Here is a 23,112-nt window from a genome sequence, read left to right on the forward strand (position 1 = left end):
GAAGAAAGCGCGTTTGCTCTACATACATGGTGATTGTGAAGGAGAACAGAGACGCCTACTTCTGCAGCCCTTAAGCGAGCACGGCGCAGAACGCGCGTTTGTTCTCCGCCGTGCGTTCACTCCCCGTGAAAGACGCGCCCCTCGCACCCTTTCACTCGCACATACAGCGTTCGGCGCGCGGCGCTGAGCCGTGCTCCCTCAAGGGCTGCAGAAGATAGCGCCAACCTTTCCCTTTCCCTCAAGAACCACTTACCACCGGCGCTGAGCCGTGCTCCCTCAAGGGCTGCAGAAGATAGCGCCAACCTTTCCCTTTCCCTCAAGAACCACTTACCTACCGGCGACGATTTCTTCTCCAAATGACGTCATACGGAACCTCACGGCGACGGCGACGGCGACGCCGACGGCAGAAATCTGCTTTTAAGTGTCCATATAATTGCTATCGCAATAAAATGACCTGCTGCGTGGCCAGCCAGGCGAATGGAGAAAGTGCGAGCATGCAGGAAGGCTTGGACGAATGAGCAGACACGGCTGGGGAAATGAAGCCAATGGAGAATTCGAACAATTGCTTCGTGACTCACATGGTCATACGCTTTGCGGATGTCCATTGCCACAATAGTGCGAACGTTGAGGTTAGCGCTATTGGGCGCATATACGCGATATTGTCCGGGGGCTTTCCGGGTTTGGGAATAGGGACCATTTCTGCATGACGCCAAGAATCAGGAATGGCTCCTGTAGCCCAAGCTTCGTTTATGGCACCCAACAGCACATCGAGAACCTTGCCTTCCGTGTTTTTCTACAGTTCATGTGGTATGCCATCCGGCCCTGGTGCCTTGCCTGGCTTCGAAAGGTCTATTGCCGCTAAAAATTCCGCCATAGTGAAGTCAGCTTGTATACCCTCGATGTCGGCGAGCGTAGGGGGCGTGCCTGCGTCCGTGGGAAGGCTGTTTTGAACAACGAACGGAGGCGGTGCTGTGTCCAAAGCAGGAAAAAAGGTGTAGGCGACCGTTTCGGCGAATACTGCTGGTGTCTGGCCAGATGCTAACAGCGCGCAAGCTGCAGGTTCTGGAGGCCGCCGGCCGCGTTCCATTACACGGAAGGTGCGCCAAATAGAGGCATTGGACGACGAAGGGCCGAGTTAAGAGCACCAGTCTATCCAGCGGCCACGTTCCAAGCGGTGTTCATGGCGCCGAGCTACTGCAGTAAGACGTTGGGCCTCCAACCGGAGGGAATTTGATGAAGGGTCATGTTCTGATGCAAGTTCTGCTTGGCGGCGCGACGCTCAGAGACGCAGAAGTTGCAAATCTGGAGTGGTTCGCGATTCATCCACCCACGAAGTACGGGTTGCTTGAACTAGTGCCGCACTAAGACAATGGGACGGGTCCTGCATGAAGCTGGATACAGTGCTTTCCGATACCGCCCTATATCTATCCCAGTCCACCACGCGGCACAGCCGGCGAAGGCGGCCTGTTCCGCCCGAAGGTAAACCAGGGTGAATCGGATGATGGTCACTTCCCCAGCAGTCGGGTTCACATGACCACGAGACGGTCGTCCTTCCTAGCCACCAAGACAGGTCCGGTGAGTGTGGCGGCGCGCGAGGGTGGTCCCGCCGACGAGTAGGCACTGACACATTGTTAAGCAGCGTGAATTGGGCGTCCTCATCGTCGACAACAGTTGTGCGCGTTGTTTGTGTGACCGCAATCAATTGCTGTCAAAACGCTGGCTCTCTCGAGAGCCCAGAGAGAGTCCGCGGCACAGGCAGCAGAGGCCGGCAGGTCTGCGCGCATGCGCCGCAGTGGGAGAGCGGGCACACACACGCACAGTCTAGGGCACGACCTACTTGAACTACAGACCTGCACAGATGTCCGGCTTCTATGGGAGCAGCTTGCGCCCACTTTCGTTCAACCGGTGGCCATAGGTGGCGCTTTTATAACCTGTTCGTCTGCTACTCGGCGGGCGGCTGGGCGGCGTTCGAATGTGTGCGCCTGCTCTTCTGTAGCGGAGACAGGTAGCTGTTGTCTTCACATTTCTTGTGAAGACAACAGCTAGTATATCAAAATTGTTTAACTGTACTCATTGTAGTGGTATGTAATAACACGTAAAATAGTACACAAATTCTTTCTCGGTTTGCCATTATGCGGAAATTTTGCGCTCACAAAAAAAAAGAACTAACTGATCGAGTGATTGTTTACGTGTTTGTTCGGCCCGTCAAATACGCATCGCAAAGCTTTTATGAAACTGTGAAAACTGATGCTAGATTCCTGGCTTTGTTTTGCTTTGCGTGATGGCACACAGCAGTATACCATAATGTGATCGTTTACGTTATTCCATCTGTAATTAACTCAAGCAAGCTGCATGTAGTCAAGGCTGAAGTTGCATGCTTCTGCAGCGTCTGCAGATTCACGCAGTTTCTGTGTGGTCTGCGTATACATATCGTCTGCGTGATTATTTTAAATTTCCTTGTTCATATCAATATGTCAAGTTCTTTATTATTCTATTTCATTATTACTCCATTGTACAATGTTTTATCCCATGAATCTTCTGGTAATCAGATTTTTTCCCCCAACTGCGAAGGAAACCTTATCGTCTGCCGGCTGTACTCGTTTTCCTTTCTTGCACCGCTCTTCCTACTGTATCTCGTGATTGAAATGAGAAATAATCATTTGCAAATTTTGTGTTCTTTTTTATATTCGTGAATTCATGCATTTAGAAAGAATGTAAACGATCTGTGGCTGCCGAAATAGCGGCACGAGCGCTGGAACCAATCGCAGAAGCAGACGACAGCGAACAGGTTATAACTAGCGCCACTCTGCTCGTACGTTCTATCCCTAGCGGCAAAAGGGGTGAACTAGACCAGGCGTGCTGGAGCAAGGAGATCTGTGCAGGTCTGTAGTTCAGTAGGTCGTGGTCTAGGGTATCTCGATGCCCTCTTCGCCCACCGCTCCCCTTCCACTGAGAAGTCGCGTTTGCTCTCCGCCGTGCGTTCGCTCCCCGTGAAAGCGCGCGTCCCTCTCACATATACAGCATACTGCCAATGAGAGTTTTTTTCTATTGCCGGACGCGACCATCGAAGAGTGAGCCCTTAACAGCTTCGCTGTAAAAAGCTCGCTTGCTTCGATTTAGGAGCACGTTAAGAAGTCCCAGATGGTAAAAGAAACAATCTGAAGCCCTCCACTATGCGGTTTCTCTCATAGCACCAGTGTTGCTATGGGGCGTTAAACTCCACGAATCAAATTAAATTAATCAATTCGTCGACAACCTGCGCATTGACCATGGCACGGCCGATGGCCAATACCGGAGCACCACATGACGAGACAGTTTGTTCGCGCGCTTGCAGCGCGATGTGCTAACGGCGGCAGCGCTCTTCTCGCTCGCGCTTCGCGCCAAGTCCCTGCTCAGCGTGCTGCTGACACGGCTGTCCCTCAGCGTGGGCCTCTCGTTCGGCCTGCACGTGCGGTGGCTGTTCTTCAGCGTCTCGCTGCTCGCCTTCCTGGCCGCCCTGGTGCTCTCCGAAGGGCCTGCAGCGGTGCTGTTCGCATGCCTCATCGATACCGTCATGCGCATCGGGCAGGACGACGCCGTGCTCATGTTCGACCGTCAGGGCTTTGATTTCGGGCTTCGGCGGCGAAGCAGCGATGCCCGGTGAGAAACCGACGCGCCCATATATGGAGGCGACGTTCGTTCAACGGCTTTGCGATGGGACTATGCCGGCTATACTGGAGGACAACTTGCTGTGGCAACGAAGCGAAAGCAATGGAGGTGGAGTGTCTGCAGATGTGTTCATTACGCCATCTAGGCCGGGTGTGCTTATTCTGGACGTTGTAAAATTGCGCCCTATTGTCGAATTGGCTATCTCGTGAGCTCAGATTGGACCACAGGGCTGATATGGCTTTTCGGATTGACGCAAGACGCCAACATTGCAGAAGTAGGCAAAAAAGGCGGCAATTGGGCAATGTCCCGGAAAAGCAACCCGACAGAGTATGACAGCCCATTCGAGCAGACCCTGAACCAGCGAAACTTCCACTTGTGATAGTGTCTCATTTGTCAATACGGGAAAGATAATCGAAAAATAGGCCAAATTTAACACTGGTGGTGTATCTTATGTCTAATTTTATGTAAGCACGGTATGAATTTAGATGTGTACTTTTTTTGTTCCCCAGCTTCCACTAACTCGAGTTAAACTTTGAAATTATTTTCAGGAGTGCTGTCAGTTGTGGATGCTTTGCCTCCCAAGCTTTCCGTTCATTGCCATAGAAAGTTATCCGCCAGTATACCCGTCATGGGGTCACGCAGTCCTTGTTGATACTAAAAAAGAAAAAAAAAGAAAAAAAAAACCAGTTGCAGCGAAAATGCACATCGTAAAAAAATGAAAGCTTGTTTTACTAGTGCAAGTACAAGGCATGCTTTGTTCAAATGAAGTATTTCGAGTGGACGCGCCAGTAATAGCTAACAAAGAAATATTGGCGTTTTCAACACCAAACAGACAAGCCTTTCAACCACCCCCCCCCCCCCCCCCCACACACACACACACACACACAAAAAGAGAAAAATAGAACAGCGGTTTGTCTTTAACCTTGATGCAGTGGCACATTTCTCGACTCAGAAGAGGCTGCGCGCCTCCCAAACATCCCCAGAGTGGCAGTTTGGGCACGCTGGTAATAAAGAGTGCGAACATGGACACGGACGAAAAAGGCACACATGTGCCTATTACGTTTCGTATGCAGTTTGTGCGTTTAACGCGAGGGTGTTAAGAGGGTAGTGTCGCAGAAAATCCGGCGTTGGCGTCGGCGTGGGCATCGACGCATCGGCGTTCGTGGCATCCATGGCGGAGAAATTCATCCCGAACGACCCCGAAGCCGCAGGCCCTCCACGTGGCGCAAGGAGTTAGTGAACAAAAAAATGAATTTCGCAAAGTAAAATCTATCAGAAAAATCGTCAAGTACGACTTAACTGCAACCTACGGAAATGATAGTGTCGGATTGTAAATTTAATGTGCGAGAAAACACAATTATGTTACGAGGAAACGTAAACACAAACCCCTTTTCCAGCATTTCTACCATAAGAATTGCGGCGTGCTCGGGTAGTTTACTTTCGAAAACTCCATCCAGATGGCGCTCGCCTCCTCGGCCGCGTAAAACGGTAGCGGCGCACAGAGGCGAAGGTGGAGAAAATAGAAATCTGCAGTTGCCGGGAAGCCTGACAAGCATTCAATGATCTCTGAATGCTGTCGCTTTCCACTCTTAAAGGCGATTCTTAAGCGTCCTCCAAAATTTTTGTTGCGCTCTCCTGAAACGTCCATTTTCTTTTCCACGTTTTCACTGCGTGCCGTTTGAACACATCTTTTTCTTTCTCTTCTTTTTTTTTTACTTTAGAGCGAAGCTTTCTTTGCGAGCGTTCCCGGATTTTCCTGATCATGGCTGCTGGGTGCTGCTGCTGTCTCGCCAAATAGCACATACTTCGAAAAGAATGGAATTACGTGCGCGATGGTGGGATCTGGTCCCTCAGCAGTACATCCCGATGCTCTAACCATAAACCACAATCGCACGCATACTATAATCGTGCCAACGCCAACGAACTCTTCGAGATGATCGGCGCGTCTGTCGCATTGCGTAGCATGGGTGGGCGAGGGCACATGCACGCGCGCCAGTTACCTTTACCCCAAAGACCCAGGAATAAAAGGACAAATTAATAACGTTTAATTAACCGCTACACGAAAGCTTAGCTTCACATAGACTCCAAGATGTGCACTGGGTCTGCATATCGTTTTTTTATTTTCGTTTTTTAAATTGATCGCTCGCATAAGAGTAGCAAGCCGCCATGTGGTTGCGTCAAGATTTGTCTGAACAGCAAGGGAAACTTGGCTCAAAGGAGGGCTACTTCGCAATCTTCCACAGGTTAAGAACTCTTGCCCCTAATGAGGCATGCTACAGGGAAGGATCGGTAAAAAACAATCGTGCGGAAAGACTCAGAGAAATGATTTTTTAAACTTATCCTTTGTTTGCTGGCATACCCTTACCAAGTACCATGTACTAGAGCACTGCACGGGCCGATTTTTACGGCCCGGGCCCGGCCCGGGCCCGTTTTTACATTGGGCGGCCCGCCCGAGCCCGATCAAAACTTTTATGGCGAGACCCGGGCCCGGCCCGGGCCCGGAAATAATCTACGTTACCCGCCGGGCCCGGCCCGCCACCCCTTTACCTTAAGCCCGAGCCCGGCCCGAGCCCGGCTCGAAACCGGCCCGAACCCGGCCCGAGACCGAAAAATACATGTTTTTCAGAGTTGAGAAGCCCGAGAATAACTCGCAGAAAGCCCGAGCCCGGCCCGGGCCCGCGTCAAAAAACCCGAGCCCGGCCCGGGCCCGGGTCAAAAAGCACACGCCGTGCCCGAGCCCGGCCCGAGCCCGTGAAAAAACTGCACTACCCGGCCCGGCCCGGCCCACGGGCCGGGCCGAGCCCGGGCTTTCGGGTAAGCCCGAGCCCGTGCAGTGCTCTACCATGTACCAACTTGCCCAACAAGCCGCTCTCATAAACTTATAATAGCAGGAGTAATTAAAGTAAGAAAATTTTGGTAGAATCTCCTCAGGGAGTTATCTGAATGATGCGTAAGCATTTCGTAGTAAGGACGTGGTGTTGAGTGCTCACACCCAACACTGCTGGTAATCCTAGCAGTGGCCCAGCGGCTGCGCTTGTCTTGGCGCCATTACGGTAAATGCGACAGCGCTGCGGCGACACGAACTCCTGTGGAAGGCGGCGCAATGCGAGCTGCTTAGGGAAGCAAACTACTGCAGGTGGCGGCGCCAGGCGCGCTGATGACGTTGCGCCATCCGATGTCACGGCTGCTCCACAGTTCTGGCTTACTAAAAGTGTGCCTACTGCGTGCCTGATTGCACACGTCACGTGGTCACAGAGACGCGCTCGTGTCACTGATAGGGCGTTCGTCGTCGTATTCTTCCACAGCTGGCTCTATCTTGAAAGCGATCGTCTTACGCGGAGGACGGACGTACGCTCGGTCAGTTTTCTCGTTGGGTAATCATAGAAATGCTTACGCAGTAAAAATAAAATTGCATTTTCAAAGCGAGTAAATACGTGAAGGACGTTTCGCGAACGTCAATTTCTGTCTTGTCTAGATCTGACCTCTTTCTACATGTTGTGGCCAATTCTTTCCAAGGCGCAGCACCTCGTCCGCGAGCGCGGAGCAGCCGAGCTTCAGCGGTAGCTCGAAGTACTGCACCACTGACGTGCGGAGCGGCATCACACGTGCGACCGCTGATGCGCGCAGCTCCCTGCGGCAGGAACCGGTGGAGAAACCCGGCCCCCTTCAAGAGCAGGGAGCCGGAGCTGGGGAACAGCAGAGGCAGGCGGCACCCGATTCAGCTGCAGCCGGTGCAACGATGGATGACAGCCAATCGCTGAAGCGCCGCAGGCATGTGTGACGCAAGAAAGAGAGAGATAGAAAGAGATTGATTGATTCATAGTGTTTAACGTCCCAAAGCCCGTCTGGGGCTAAGGGAGGTGGCGTATGTAGTGGAAAGCTCCGAATTCTGACGACCTCGGGTTCGCTAACGTGCAGCTAAATTTAAGTACACGGACACGTTTATACTTTGCCCCGATCATAATGTAGTCGCCGCAGGTGGGAATCGAACTCGAGACCTCGTGTTCATGAGCAGCAGAACGTCATAGCCCTTAAACTGGCGCGGTGGGTGGAGAGAGAGATAAGTAATAAGGAAAGGGACACTAGAGATAAACTTTTTACGTGTAAGCGTAGATGGCCCATCTGTGAAAACGGCGAGATTATGCTTGAAGCCGCGAGGGAAGCGAGCGCCGGAATAGGAAGGCGTCTGGAGCGGAAGGGAAGAGAATCGCAGCGTTCGCGCCCTGTCCGTTCGTGCTTCGACGCCACAGTGCTCGCTGTGCATTACAGTGTACTAGAAGAGTATTCTAGTACACTGTACTGTGTATGTTCACGGCGTCTCTTCTTTGCATGTGTAGCAACATGCGCTTTACCTGTGGCACACCAGGCGTCGCAGCATCGATATCAACGTAGCGTTCGCGCCCTTTCCGTTTCTGTTTCGACGCCGTGGTACAGTAGCCGTGGTGCTCGCTGTGCATGCTCGCTATGCATGCAGACAAGCCTTGCTCTTTCACTGCCCGCGGGAGTGGATGATTACGCAGCGTCTTCGTCATGCCACTGCTACTTGCTTCAGTGGGCGGTGAAAAAGCAGGGCTTAACTGTAAGTGAGGCCGCACTTGCCCAGACACATCTTATCTCGAGATCAGCATCTACCGTTAGGCGTCGCTGGCTGGCTCTGGAGTGCCCCGATGGCCGCTGTTCCCCCGCTCTACGCAAGTACGGTGGCCACCTCGTAACGCAAGGGTGCCGCACACTGTACTTTAACAGTGTGGACTGATTTAGCGTTTGTATTTAGTGTCCCTTAAACTGGGCTGAGTTCGATTAATTGGCAACATTTCACTGAGGTAAGGGGGAGATGGAAGAAAAAGATAAGTAGAAGGACAGAAGAAAATTCACAAATTAAAAAAGAACCCAAGAACAGCAAATGCTTGGTGCAGCGTTTGTACAATAATACGCCATCAATGGATAACCTGCAGCACATACCAAAGTTTACTGAAAAAGAGCAGAGAACAAATTGTTCAACCACCTTTCGCAGTTCAACCGCCTGACGACGTCAGTAAGGTTCACTGTCACAGCAATCTAATCACATATCTAAGCGAACAGGACCAGTAACCGAAGAAATACTGCCAAAGTTGGCTGCAGTCATGGGCCACTCGCCATGCCGGAATCCCACACATTTGATCTCGTTTACCAAACTTCCACTCATACAGCAACAAAGGTTCGGGAAGGAGTCACAATGGCATACAGTGGATATAAAGCATGGTTCGTAATCAACAAGGTAATTGGGAAACGGCTCAAAGTGGGACGTTCGGTGTGCTGATGGTTTTCTACTTCTCTGCTTTTTTCTATTCATATACATAGAGTCATTCTGTCGGGAAGTCCCGCAAAGCAACAACATCGAAGGTCTCAAACTATACAAGAAGTCGAAGTAGGACTGTTGGCGTTCGCTGATGATATAGCCGTATTTTGTTAAGATTACGGAAGCAATCATATGTGCTGGTAAAATTGTGAAGGTAAGGCCCAAATTGCAAGCCGGTATACTTCTATCGTGTCCAACGCCAACTAGGGGCGGAATAACGTATAACTCCTGCAATCTGTTTTTAATTCTAATACGCCTTTAGCCCTCCATGATAGGTCAAAACAGCTCGGGCTCCACCCAAATGGGCAGGACCCGGGTCATCTTGATTTATCATGGAGGGCTGATGGCGGATTTGGAATAAAAACGTATTGGGAAAACAGATTGGTCTCTTTTTCGCACTCTGGCGCAAAACTACTTTATTCTGTGACTCGGTAGAAGCGCTCTGGAACAAGACATGCCTTGTCTTTATTTATTTATCCATTTATTTATTTTCAAATGCCTTACAGGCTTCATCAGAGGCATTGTGTAAGGGGGGTCAAGTACAAAAGTCAATACATATTAGGATAACAATAAAAAAACATAACTGCAAGATACAGGTACGCACAAAACTAGTCGTCACATAAAAAAGAATACAAGATATTGGCAATTCGGATATGATGATATGATATAGACGACAATAACGCATCACTTATAACTGTGTATAGAGTGCCTTCCAAACAGCTGATATAAACTGTACGTCTACGCCTTATACAACTGATCTGAGATGGGGTTTTTTTTTTTTTGTGTCTCTCGCGAGACGCGTCATAAATGTCTGCGAGAACGCCGACTAAGCAGCAGAATCTCGAAGTGGCGAGACGACAGGTGCCACATATGTCTTCCTCCTGCCTGGCAAACATATATACTCCGAATTTATACCAAATCCACTAAGTTTACCAAACCGAATACATAAAAACGGGGAATAATAACTTTCGAATCGACTGCTTAAATTCGATATAAAAGTATTTGACTTGTATTCAAAGCCTAATATCTGGACACCTTTGCCCTAGGTATATCCTTTCGGGCGGCTTAGAAAAAAGGTACAGCAGCCGGAACTATAGGTCACTCGACTTTCGATTCTAACAAAGCTCCCTGGTTCTATGTAGAGAACGAAAAAGTAATTTACTTTCCACGCTTTAATAAAATCATTTGGAGAATTATCAGGGTCAACGTCAGTGTATTCATTTGCACATTTCCTCTTTATTTCTCTTCAGGGTCAGCATCAGCCTGGATGCAGATCGGCAAGAGCGCGAGTCTATCCTCGTACCCAACGAGATCGAGGTGCGTACGTGTTGGAGATAATAATCTTCAAAAAATCGAATTCACCGTCAATTACGACACTCCCTAACGCGAAATTTGAGCGCACCTTTATACGTGGTTTCATTTCGCGATATATTGGCTAGCGCGGACAATCTCTCTCGTGCGGCACCTTGCAAACGGAGCTAAGTGTGGCACGACTGCCTCGCTAACCGGGAGATCGTGAGAGCCAGCGCGTGGGTGAGGCGTGAGTGCGATTCACGGCAGCCGCCGCAGACAGACCTCGCAGCTAGACGACGCGCGCTGCTCTGGCGCCATCTCGTAGCCATCGTTGCTGCAGACCAGATATTCTAGAGGGCGCTGGCAGAGCCCGTCTAGCGCGACAGTACACTTTTCTTCTCACGCTTTCGCCACACCCTCCTCCTCCGCTTTTCTCCCAGCGCACTCTTCGCTATCGCCATCCTTCATCGGCCCCTGCCCTCCACGTTCGATTTCATCTTCCGCTGCACTCGCTCGCTCGGTTACGAGAGACAACGCCGGCGCTCGCCGCAGGAATGGGCGCCTAAGAGCTGCGCTCTAAAAAGTATCTGATTACGTCCCAGCCCATCTTACTTCGCCTTAAAGGAAACAGTACCGACTTGCTGATCACCAGTGCTAGGATAAGCGAACAACCCTATGACTCGGCAGCTACGAACAGGCAGTTTTTATTTGCGTATTAGACCTGAAATGAAGTAAACGTCGGGGAAGAGGGTATCGTGTCTGCGCTGGCCACAGCTCTTCCTGTTTTTTGCTTCCGCTGAACAAATAAAAAGCTGATAAATTTTCGGTAACTGAGCGATAATGTTCCATTGCAAACTTGGTGTCTTCCTCTTTAACCTAGCTCTGTGTGACCCAGGCAGAGTGTCTCATACAGTTCTCGTTCTACGCGCAGGCACAGCGGCGCAGCTCTGACTTTTCGACGAAGGACGACAAGAAGATGAGGAAGAGGCGTTCCTCGGTGGTCTTTGTCACGGCTCTGGAGACGCAATCACGCTCAAGCGATTCCGCATATCGACCGGCAAAGGTACGCTGGCCCATCTCTCCATTGTCTTATGTCAGTTTTGAACTATCAACATCATCATCAGATGTCCATTGCAGGACGGAGGCCTCTCCCACCTATCTCCAATTCTCTGTCTGCCTGGGTCACACAGAGGAGCACACCTAGTTTCGACTGGAACATTATCACTCGGTTACCGAAAATTTATCTGCGTTTTATTTCTTCAGCGGAAGCAAAACGAGGGAAGAGCGGCGGCCTGCGCAAACAAGATACCCTCCAACCCCCGTCTTGCGCAAGTGGATTCCAACTTGCACCTGCAAGTCTCGGCTATCATCATCACCATCATCACCTTTATTTATGTCCACTGCAGGACGAAGGCCTCTCCCAGCGATCTCTGATTGCCCCTGTCTTGCGCTAGCTGATTCCAACTTACACTTGCAAATTCCCTAACTTCACCATCCCACTTAGTTTTCTGCCGTCCTAGACTGCGCTTCCATTCTCTTTGTACCCATTCTGTAACTCTAATGGTCCACCGTTTATGCATCCTACGCATTACATGGCCTGCCCAGCTTCATTTTTTCCCTTAATGTCCATAGAATATCGGCTATCACAGTTTGCTCTCTGATCCACACCGCTCTCTTCCCGTCTCCTAACGTTAGGCCTAACATTTTTCGTGCCATCACTCTTTGTGTGGTCCTTGTTCTATAACTTCTTTTTAACCTCCAAGTTTATGCTCTATGTGTTAGCACCGATAGAATGCAATGGTTGTACACTTTTATTTTCAACGACAGTGGTAAGCTCCCAGTCAGGATTTGGCAATGACTGCCGTGTGCACTCCAAACCAATTTTATTCTTTTGTAAGTTTCCTTCTCATGATCAGATTCCCCTGTGAGTAATTGACCTAGATAAACGCCCTCCTTTACATACTCTAGAGGCTGACTGGCGATCCTGAATTCTTGTTCCCTTGCCAGGCGGGTATTGAACATTATCTTTTTTTTCTGCATATTAATCTTCAACGCCACTCTTACACTTTCTTGGTTAAGGTCCTCAGTCACTTGTTGTAATTTGTCCCCATTGTTGCTGAATAGGACAATGTCATCTGTAAACCGAAGGTTCCTGAGATATTCGCCTTTGATCCTCACTCGTAAGCCTTCCCAGTATAAGAGTTTGAATACTTCTTCTAAGCATGCAGTGAATGCAGTGATTAGACAAATTGTGTCTCCTTGCCTGACCTCTTTCTTGATAGACAACTATCTACTTTTCTTGTGGAGAACCAAGGTGGCCGTGGAATGTTTGTAGATATTTGCCAAGATTTTCACATATGCCTCCTGGACTCCTTGATTACGCAATGCCTCTATGACTGCTAGTGTCACTACTGAATCAAATGCCTTTTCACAATCTATGAAAGCCATATAGAGAGGTTGATTGTACTCCGCGAATTTCTTGATTCCCTGATTGACGACATGGATGTGATTCATCATAGAATATCCCTCCTGAAGCCAGCCTGTTTTCTTGGTTGACTGAAGTCAAGTGTGGCCCTGGTTCTATTTTTGGGTCTATAGTTCTTCGACTCTTTAACAACTGCATTCTTATGGATTAGTTTAATGTTGGTGTTCTTCCAGCTCTCTGGTACAATTGAAGTCGTGAGGCACTGCGCATAAAGAGCCGCAAGCATTTCAAGCACGATATCTCCTCCATCTTTGATTAAATCGACTGTTATTCCATCTTCTCCAGGAGCTTTTCCCCCTGTCATGTCTTGCAAAGTCCTTCTAACTTCATCGCTAGTAATAGAAGGAGCCCCTGTATCCTGTTCATCACTACGTCGAATGACAGTAGCTTGGCTGATTTGGGTACTGCACAGGTCAATACAGAATTATTCCGCGGCTTTTACTATGTCATCGAAATTGCTGATGATATTACCCTGCTTATCGTTCAGTGCATACATCTTGCATTGTCCTATGCCAAGTTTTCTTCTCACTGATTTCATGCTGCGTCCATATTTTACTGCTTCCTCAATATTTTGCGCAGTATAATTTCGAATATCCTTTACTTTCTTCTTGTTTTTACTTTCTTACTTTCTTCTTCTATAGTGTCGGTCATAGGGTTGTGCAAATAGCAATTTTTGAGACCGTTTCGAGTAGGAATTGAATAGTGGCAGAAGCGAAGCCAATCTAATCAAATAATGAATATTGTTTTAACGGTTATTGAGTAGTGAAAAGCCATTTTCGTCGTAATTATAAAACTAGTTTCGCGGCCTTGTAGTTCGCAACGTTACGAAGCTTCTGTCTTTATATTGTACACTGGGAAGCGTTGTTTATTAGGAGCAAAACATTGCCAGGTGCCCTTAGCTATTGCCCAAGAGACGCGAAGGCGAAAGCCTTTGAAAACCTACTGTAATCCACCTTAATCCTCCTTCATTCAAATTAATCAATCCTAATCCACCTTAATCCTTATTAATATACCTTAATCCATTTTAATCTTCCGTCATTACTTTGTACACGAGGAAGCGTTGTTTATTAGGGGCAAAAAATTCCCAGGTGTCCTTGGCTATTGCCTAAGAGACGCGAAGGCGAAAGCCTTATAAAACCTAGTGTAATTCACCTTAATCCTCCCTAATCCACATTAATCCACCTTCAATCACATTAATTCACCTTAATCGATCTTAATCTTAATTATTAGGCCTTAATCCACATTACCAGACCTTAATTCGCCTAAATCTGCACTAATCCTGCTTAATCCACGTAAATCCAATCACTAGTCAATCAATAATTAACTTTTCTAATCATCATTCTTTTGTTATACACGGCTGCACATGCTTTGTTCGCTTCTGGTCTTCCTAGTTTCACGTGACTTCCTGTACCTCAGAACACGGCCTTCAAACAGTGCCTTTCGCCTTAAAATGAAGCATGAGAAAGAAATAAGTTTGTGCGCATACTTAGGACTCTTCAGTGAGTGCGAATCACAGTGGCTTAACCTCAAAAGTTCTGCTACCTTAGCGATAGCATGCTCCACTATGTAACTGCTGATGTTTTTGAAGCGAAGTTTGTACCCTAAAACCGTATCGAAAACCTGTCGAGAACTGTTCACTTGGTATATACCAAAATTGGCATGGAAGGGTACGAATGTATGACTAACATGACTGATAGGTCCTGACATCAATAACGTCACATGCTTGTCAGTTATGTCACGATTAACGATAATAAAATCACGTGTGGCGCATACCCGCATGGGATATGCGAGTATGAGCAAGAGATATGTAGGTATGAGCAAGGGACAAGAAAGCAAGAAAGAAAGGAGGAAGGAAGAAAGAAAGGAACAAAGAAAGAGAAGGAAAGAAAGCGACTGGATGGTAAGGCTTCGCTTAGTGCGTTCCGCCGAGGAGCAGGTAGCGTTTGAGCAACGGCGCCATGAACTCGATCGGGAAAGGGCTCATCGTCGACTGGCCGATTCTAGCGTGAGGGCTTCCGAAGCCCAGGCGAAACGTCAGCGAAGAGCCCCGGACCCCGAGTTGCGGGAGCGCGATGTTGAGGCCAAACGTCGGCGAAGAGCCGCAGACCCCGAGTTTAGGGCAAACGAAGCGGAACGCCTGTAACAGCGTCGTCTTGCCATAAGCTTCGCTTACGCCCATTTTCTCGACAGGGGAAGGTCTGGTGATTTTTGTCTCTATGGCTGTTAGGGTTAAATTCATCACCTTTGCTCCAATTTTAAACATCACGTACAACTGACGATGTAAAATGTGTAAAAAGTATTCGAAAACTATTCGCACTTATCATTACTTACTATTCAATTCGAAGGCCGTGTCAAATTGTACTAAATAGATTCATTATTATAAAATTTTGAATAATGGCGCCAAACTTGGAATAATCGCGCCGATCTTTGACGAATGTAGCCTTGCAGCTACGTTCTGCGGGGCAGGAAGCTAAGACGGCTGTGATATTTTATGCCCGAAAAGACCACCACTGACACGGAGGAGACAAAATAGCTTTCTTCTTTCCATTCTTGCTTTTCCCTTCTGGCTCTAAAAATATCAATGGTATTCTAAATCATCGAGTGGCCGAAGAGAAAATTGTCGGAATGTTTCTAAGGATTTCTTGTCAGCCATTCATTGTGCTGGGCTTTATGCTGGCGTACATAGAATGCAAACTGAAAACCTTCCGGAAGTAAAAAAAAAAAAATAGCGTAGCTTGCACTGGCAGCGCAATGCTAGAGACAGCGAAGCAGATGGGCACCTAGCTAGTCCTAGCTTTTGGGCTAGGCTAAGCACTACCAAATCAATCCCAGCATTTTCAGGAATTTATTGATTATTAATCTACTATCGATTAGCTATTGATTGGATATCGATTGGCTATCGGTTGGCCACGTATTTGGGCTAGTCTAAGCACTACGAAGTCATCGCCAGCATTTTCCGGATGTATCGATTATTTGTCGATTATCGATTAGCTATTGATTGGCTATCGCAAGGTATTGGCCACGATTTGGGCTAGGCTAAGCACTACCAAGAAATCCCCAGCATTTCCCGAAATGTAGTAATTATTTTCTATTATCGATGAGCTTTTGACGGCTATCGATTGGCTATCGCAAGGTATTGGCCACATATTTGGGCTAGGCTAAGCACTACCAAGTCATTCCCAGCATTTTCCGGATTTTTTCGGATTAGCTATTGATTGGCTATCAATTGGTTATCGATGACTGACTAAGCTCAATTAGTCCCAACCATGCTAAGATAGACCTAGCCAGGATCAGCTTGGCTAGTTCACAGGGGTATGTGCAGCGCGCTTGGACCACGGAGGAAGATTATTTAGGAGTAGAAACTCCCGTCAGCGCGGGCGCTCGCGTGCGACCAGATCACGTCACATTAGTATGCGCCGACGGGGGCGCATGCAGTGGCGGCGCCTTGCGGCGTGTCATGCAAGCAGCAGCGAAAAAAAAAAAAAAAAAGCAGAAGCCCGGCGGGCTGCTCGGGCGCGTTCTCTTCGGCGGCACCCGTGTCTCCCGCTCAAAAGCAGACGCCAAGCAGACCACACGGGCGTTCGGCGTTCGCTTCAGCATGCACGCCGTAACGTTGTTTTTGTGGGCCTTTAACTTGTGAGGCACGCGGCCGAACGGGAGCAACGCGCGAGGCCGCGAACGGGAGCAACCCACGTGACCGGTTGCCTCGGCAACCAAGACGGCGATAATTTTTCTCGGCCGCCAGGTGCCGCCAGCATGATAGTGGCTCCGCGGACTTGTGACATTTTCTCGTCGCCGCAACTGGCGGAGTTTCCACTCCTAAAGGTTTCTTGCTCCGTGGCTTGGACCCTTTCTGCACTACCGCCAGGATCGGACCACATTTTTGGATTCAGCAGACACATTACGCCCGGCTTAAACAGCTCCGCGGTTAAAACGCTCGTTTTAAGTTTTCTTTATTTTATACAGTGAGTACAAAAAATTACACCATCTTCCCGTAGGGGAACCCTGAGTAGTATGCGAAGCAGCCATGGGGTCCACTCAAGTTCCCATTACGCGAGTCCTCGTTGCATCAGTAGCAGCTTCTCGGCGGCGTTGACGTTTCCTTTCGGCTTCGCGAGCCCGAAGTTGAGAATCGGCCTGTCGCCGCTGCCGTTTCGTGGCAGCGGCTCGAGTCCTCTTCTCAACACCGCATATCCACGATGAGTGGGCGAAGCACCCGGGGATCATTCGGGCAAAACGCCGGAAGCGTTCTCCGGAAGCCGGAAGCTGGCTTCCGGAACGGGAAGCGAAACCGGAAGTGTAACCGGGAGCGGAAGCCGGCTTCCGGTTCCGGCTTCCGGAAGCCGGAGCTTGGCGTACATGCGCAGTAGGTGTGTGGACGCCGCACGGCGGAGGGAGGGAGTGACATAGCCCCGACCATAAGCAGCTTCACATCTAAAAATATGGCTCCAAGAGGATATGGCAAATGGCAAATCAAGTGCATGACAAGAGCATACCGCGCTTGCGCATACATAAACAAAATAGAACAACAGTAGACCTTAGCAACAACGAGTATGTAATCGTGAGGCGTCAAGGTGCACCATGAGGCATCAGCTTTAACAAGTGATATTTATGATAGGATTACAATGACATCATCGAGCGGCGTAAAAACGACTTTCCAATGCCAGGCAACCTGAATAAGCTGAAAATGCATTGAGTATCATTGTCATTGAGAGACAACAACACCGCCAATATTTCAGAGGCAAAGAGGCTGCTGTTGAACTAAAAGATGGCTAGGGCACCGCATTACTAAACATACCCAGTATTTCTGTAGCTGCACCAAATTTTTTAAAGTAACAGCAATAAAACTCACGGTTAGCGTAATTGCTAAAACGTTGGTTTCTCCAGATTCGCAGCCTACATGAATAACGAGTAATTTGCGCAATTATGCGTGTAATAGGTGCAGTTAGGTTATTACCTGTTTAGGTTTTATCTTTCGTGGCTAAAATGAGTACGAATTTTGGAAGTGGTCCTCAAAGTTATCCGGCTGACCACTAGAATTTCTATTAAGGAAGCTCCTGTAAAATCTACTCGAAACAATTATTTCTCATTGGAAGTCTCTGTAAGCGAAACTTACGGGGTAAAAGACCGTCTATGACGTAGACGTCACCGCTTCCCGCATTTCATCATGTTACCATCGTCATCAATAACATGACTCCGCACGCCCATGCGTTACAGCTGGAGCCGGTCCGCTTTCGTTTTCCAATTCTTTATTTTTTCAAGTTTAGGTAATTTGTTCTGTTTACCGTTGCATTTATTCAACTTTGTTATGCACATAACCGAGATTTTTATCTGGAGGATGCAAAACTGGACACTCGAATGGCAGCACTAGTGTCATCGAGGTTTATAGTGCTGTAATTAATACAACTGTTTTGCAGCTGTGTTGCATGATTTTACATGCAACCTGTACAACAGATACCCTGTTGCTTACGGTTAACCCAGATAACCCATATAGAAGAGAATGCACTTAAGCACACTTTCGTCGCACCTCGTATGCACGCTGCTCTTCAGGAGTCCTCTCTATACGTGGCTTTCCCATAGCACTGTCACAACACAAATCAGTTTCTAGGCGGGTTCGTCTTGTACATACGAAAGTGTAGTTACGTCACTCCTGCTTCATATGCTACAGTTGCCGCTCCCCGGCAAATGCAGCTTACGCAACCGTTATCTTTGCCGTGAAACGCTTGCGGCGAACGCTATGCGCGAAGGCGAGCTTTCTGGTTCTAATTTTTTTCTTTCCCGCGCACGGCATGCGCCTCCGCTGCCGCGGATGCGGGGAGGCGAGTGCCATCTGCTGGTGTTGCAAGGAACCCAGCGGTGTACGCGGCGCGCCGTCTCCCGAGTTCGTGCCTACGCACATAACAGACCCAATGGGAGGTAGAGCTATACAACTTGGCTGTAAAATTAACTTTATTTTTTTTATAACGCCGGCCACTGCTGGTGCATGGCTGGAAACAGTGGCGTAGCCAGAAATATTTTCGGGGGGAAGGGCGGCACTTGACCGGGATTGGGGCGGGGAGGGTACGGGCAGAAGACACACTAACTCATTTTTTTTTTTTGGGGGGGGGGGGGGTAGGGGGACACGGGCTCGGCTTGCCAATCTCTGGCTACGCCACTGGCTGGAATGAAGTTGATCATTAAGGCCCGATCACGCTAGGCGGGCACGTCGGTGCTTCCTGACGACAGCTGTCTCTGTAGTGTCGCTCCTCCTGTGCTACTCCGCCGACATCAACACAAAAAGACGTCCGCCTATGGCCGTGTCGACGGCGCGTCGCTGGTAGTGGAGTTGTCGGCAGTCTTATTGTCACGATCCACATGCACAGGGCACATCAGAGGGCGCGAATGATCGCTGTACAGCCTGTAAAGTATATGGCTACCTAAGCGACGTAGCCTGCTCCACTACGCAAGTTCTCGTGTTTTATGTCCATGCAATGTCCGCGGGGGTGAATATTTACCATACTTTTTGCTCTGATTTTATGTTCAATTGGGAGCAAAGGAAGTTTTGAAGTATTTAAAATGTATTCGAAAGATATTCGCATTCACGAATCGTGACTATTCGAATCGTTATTCGAAAGTTGTGATTATTCGCAGACCCCTATACACTTAATGGAAGTTAGATGATAATGATGATCTCTAATATTGCGAAACGGGAGTCCTTTGCATGCTGCTCATTAGATAGGAACTCCACCAGTTTCTGTCATTTACACGTGGTCGCACTGCTTATTTGCAGCCGTATGCTCAATCCACTACTACGGGTCACCAACCGCAAGAGTCAACGACCCAGCGGCGAGCCTCCATTCTCAAAGAAACGTCCAAGTTCTCGGAGGTGACCATGCTTGGACCTCACATGCAACTTATGTTTCTATAAGGGGCTGCGCCAATATGAAGCCAACAGGCGAATGAAACAAAGGAAGTGCTTCGTTCTCTGTTGGCTTAATATTGGCACACGCACAATTGTTATATATTTTTCTTTTCCGGTGAGCGTTTTTTCATCGGCTAACCGGTGTCACCTTTTGCAATATTGCTGACTAACAAACATGGTGCCCCTCAGTTTCCGTTCCTCTCGCAGGAAACTAGACGCGCAGTTTCATGTTTCTTCTACAATATACGATAATATCCTATATTGATACATCGAGTACTTATTACATAGAGTGCTTATTACGACTTATGAGTCGGAAAAATTAATGTTCATGCGTTATGGTCACATTTCCACAACTTTTGAATAACTGTAATATGGTGGCCGCACTAGCTGCTGGCAAAAATATGCAATGTGGCGCTCGTTGCCGTATTATTTTGTAATAATAGTTTAATTAGAGAAGGACTGCACTGGCAAATGCGGTTGATGTGTTTCCACCTCTTCCCTTGCAGCAATTTGTCTTTTCTTGCACCTCATTTCTCCTTTTCCTTATTATTTCTGCATTAAACAAACATCTCTAATCTGTATTTTATACATATAAGAAAGGCGTGTCAACGGCGGTTGACGTAGAAGAAATACAAGGTCTTGTGGGGACGTATTAGCGTATCTCGTGGTCTGTTAACAGTTGTTGGGACTGCAGAACCTTCGGGATCAGCCCATATTTTTCGTTGAGTGAAGTCGCCTTTCCGTTTTCGGTTTTAGGCACACGCAGCTTTAACGAGCGCATGTGGGTTTCATTTCGGCGTTTCACGCTAATTACGCATTATTAGTGCTTCACACGTAGCTCTACGCTGACTTTGTGCGTCTTTTTTATTCCAAGCTTCAATTTTAACGCATTTCTGATTGTCCTACGTGCACTAGAAGTCCTCAGATCACCTTATTTTGACGAATTTGGTCAGAAAGAGGCAGCTAGAAATACTCTGATGCCACGAACACCAAATCAATCAGAAATATCCAATTGAGGCCTTGTCTTAATTGTTCTTTCTTAATTCCAACTGTGCTTTCTCTGGCTCCATTGTATACTTTCTATATACGATTGAGAGTTACGAAAAAAATTCAAGCACTAGGGATCCCGGTATTCTAACTTCGAAGGGGGTTATCAGTGCATCCTAAAATGTTTCAATAACAAGTGTATTCAGCATTTAATCTGTATATAACTTAAAGGGATTGATACAGTTCATTCTTTCTGAGAAAAAGATGCTTCCTTTTTCGTTCGCTTAGTTTGCTCGTTTTGCTTCGGGAAGCTTCGCTTTTGCTCTTTCCACCGTTGACTGTTGTGTCTGTGAACTGCTTTTGCAAAAGTAATTGGCATTTTTGTTTGCATGATTGTAAACATAATTTTCCGCAATAATTTATGCAGCATAATTCTTTACCGCCTGTGCGATTGATCTGGTTCACCACTGCCTGCCCAGGGCTAACCTATAGGCTCAATGTGGCGTCTGAGGGCCTGTCTGCTGCATTTTCGCTCGCAATTTGTGAATAACGCTATTACTACTGCTATTATTATTATTAGTGTTATTATTATTAATGCGAAAGCATTATATGGATCATAAGGTGGAAAATCTGACGTAGTTGGCGTGACCACGACGGTTCAAAAGAAGTCACAGTTTCGCCCGAAAAGCGAAGCATCGATTGCGATAGCGAATTACTATAGAGAGCTATACGAAACAAGGATAGTAGTTGAATGGGGCGTGTAAAGTTGTAAAGATTCGCTTACTAACTAAATAGACAGACACGGTGTCACGCGCGCACAGGTAAACATGAACACATCTCCCTCGATGACCGTGGAAACTCGCTGTGAATACGCCGGAGTGAGAAAGAGCGCCAGCAGCAGCGGGCAAATTGACCTTTGCGTTGTCTCTCGTCTCGCTTCAACGCAAACTAAACGTCGAAGGCACAGCACATACGAAGCTAGCGGCACTCGGCACCTGCACTTTGTCCCCATTGCAGATCGCTTTGAAGACCCGCCGTGGTTGCTCAGTGGCTATGGTGTTGGGCTGCTGAGCACGAGGTCGCAGGATCAAATCCCGGCCACGGTGGCCGCATTTCGATGGGGGTGAAATGCGAAAACACCCGTGTACTTAGATTTAGGTGCACGTTAAAGAACGCCAGGTGGTCCAAATTTCCGGAGTCCCCCACTACGGCGTGCCTCGTAATCAGATCGTGGTTTTGGCACGTAAAAACCCATAATTACATTTTTAATCCAGATCGCTTTGAAGATGAGGCCCGCGCGGGCACGCACTTCGCCCACATCACAGATCGCTTTCAAGGTACGGCGCCCGCGCGGCCGCGCTGTGAGCAGTAGCCCAAGGAGCAGAACGAAACTCCCCTCCCTCTCCATCGGCTCGGCCCTGTGCGCGAACGAAGATCGCGCGCTGCCGGCCTGCCTTCCTCCCTCCCTCCCTCGCGTGCGCTACACTGAGCCGCGATTGCCGGCTCACCGCCGTACGCTTTCACTCGCACACAGCGTAGGGCGCGCGGCGACGATTTTATCGCTCTTGGAGTTTACATGGAACCTCACGGTGACAGCGACGCTGCCGGCAGAAATGCGCTTGGAGTGTCCATATAATTGCTATCGCAATAAAAAGTCACGTTGGACCAAGTGACCCACACGAGGCTGTTGATGTCAATTAAGGCACAGCGAATTAAGGCGAAGTTAATTAAGGCATATTACCCGCCGTGGTTGCTCAGTGGCTATGGTGTTGGGCTGCTGAGCACGAGGTCGCGGGATCGAATCCCGGCCACGGCGGCTGCATTTCGATGGGGGCGAAATGCGAAAACACCCGTGTGCTTAGATTTAGGTGCACGTTAAAGAACCCCAGGTGGTCCAAATTTCCGGAGTCCCCCACTACGGCGTGCCTCATAATCCGAACTGGTTTTGGCACGTAAAACCCCATAATTTAATTTAATTAAGGCATATTTAAATAAGATATAGTTCATTATGGAACTAGAACCCACGGCCATTGGTAGGAGTCGAACCCACTACCTTTGGTATTAGGGCAAAGTTAATTAAGGCACAATTATTTAGGTAGATGTAATTAAGGCGCAGGTTTAATTACTCGAACCCACGGACATTGGTGGGAGTCGCGCCCACTACTTTTGGTGTTAATAAAGGCGAAGTTAATTAAGACACGGATAATTACGTAGAGTTAATTAAGGCATTTGAACCCACGACCTTTTGTGGTCGGAATGCTTTCGCATTCATCCATGTATATAGGCATAAGTGCCCATCGAATATTTATTATTATTATTATCGTCATCATCAATAATATTATTCTCCCACTGGTTATTTGCATGCAACTGCTCCTTCCGCCTTGGATCAGCAACCGTCGGAGTCAGAGCGGCGGCGACCCTCCATTCTCAAGGACACTTCTCGGTTTTATGAGGTGCGAT

The 23,112-nt window shown here is 48.3% G+C and overlaps 1 protein-coding gene across 1 annotated transcript; it reads left to right on the plus strand.

Annotated features, from left to right (window-relative positions):
* Positions 1-1,530: 1,530 nt before the first annotated feature.
* LOC125944379 (uncharacterized) lies at positions 1,531-19,671 on the plus strand. The gene is made up of 5 exons (XM_049664796.1): positions 1,531-1,575; positions 3,335-3,639; positions 10,237-10,303; positions 11,211-11,342; positions 19,534-19,671. The coding sequence occupies exons 1-5, from the start codon at positions 1,531-1,533 to the stop codon at positions 19,669-19,671; spliced, it is 687 nt and encodes a 228-aa protein (XP_049520753.1).
* Positions 19,672-23,112: the final 3,441 nt, after the last annotated feature.

The sequence above is a fragment of the Dermacentor silvarum genome, chromosome 3 (assembly GCF_013339745.2).
Source record: "Dermacentor silvarum isolate Dsil-2018 chromosome 3, BIME_Dsil_1.4, whole genome shotgun sequence".
Taxonomy (NCBI): domain Eukaryota; kingdom Metazoa; phylum Arthropoda; class Arachnida; order Ixodida; family Ixodidae; genus Dermacentor; species Dermacentor silvarum.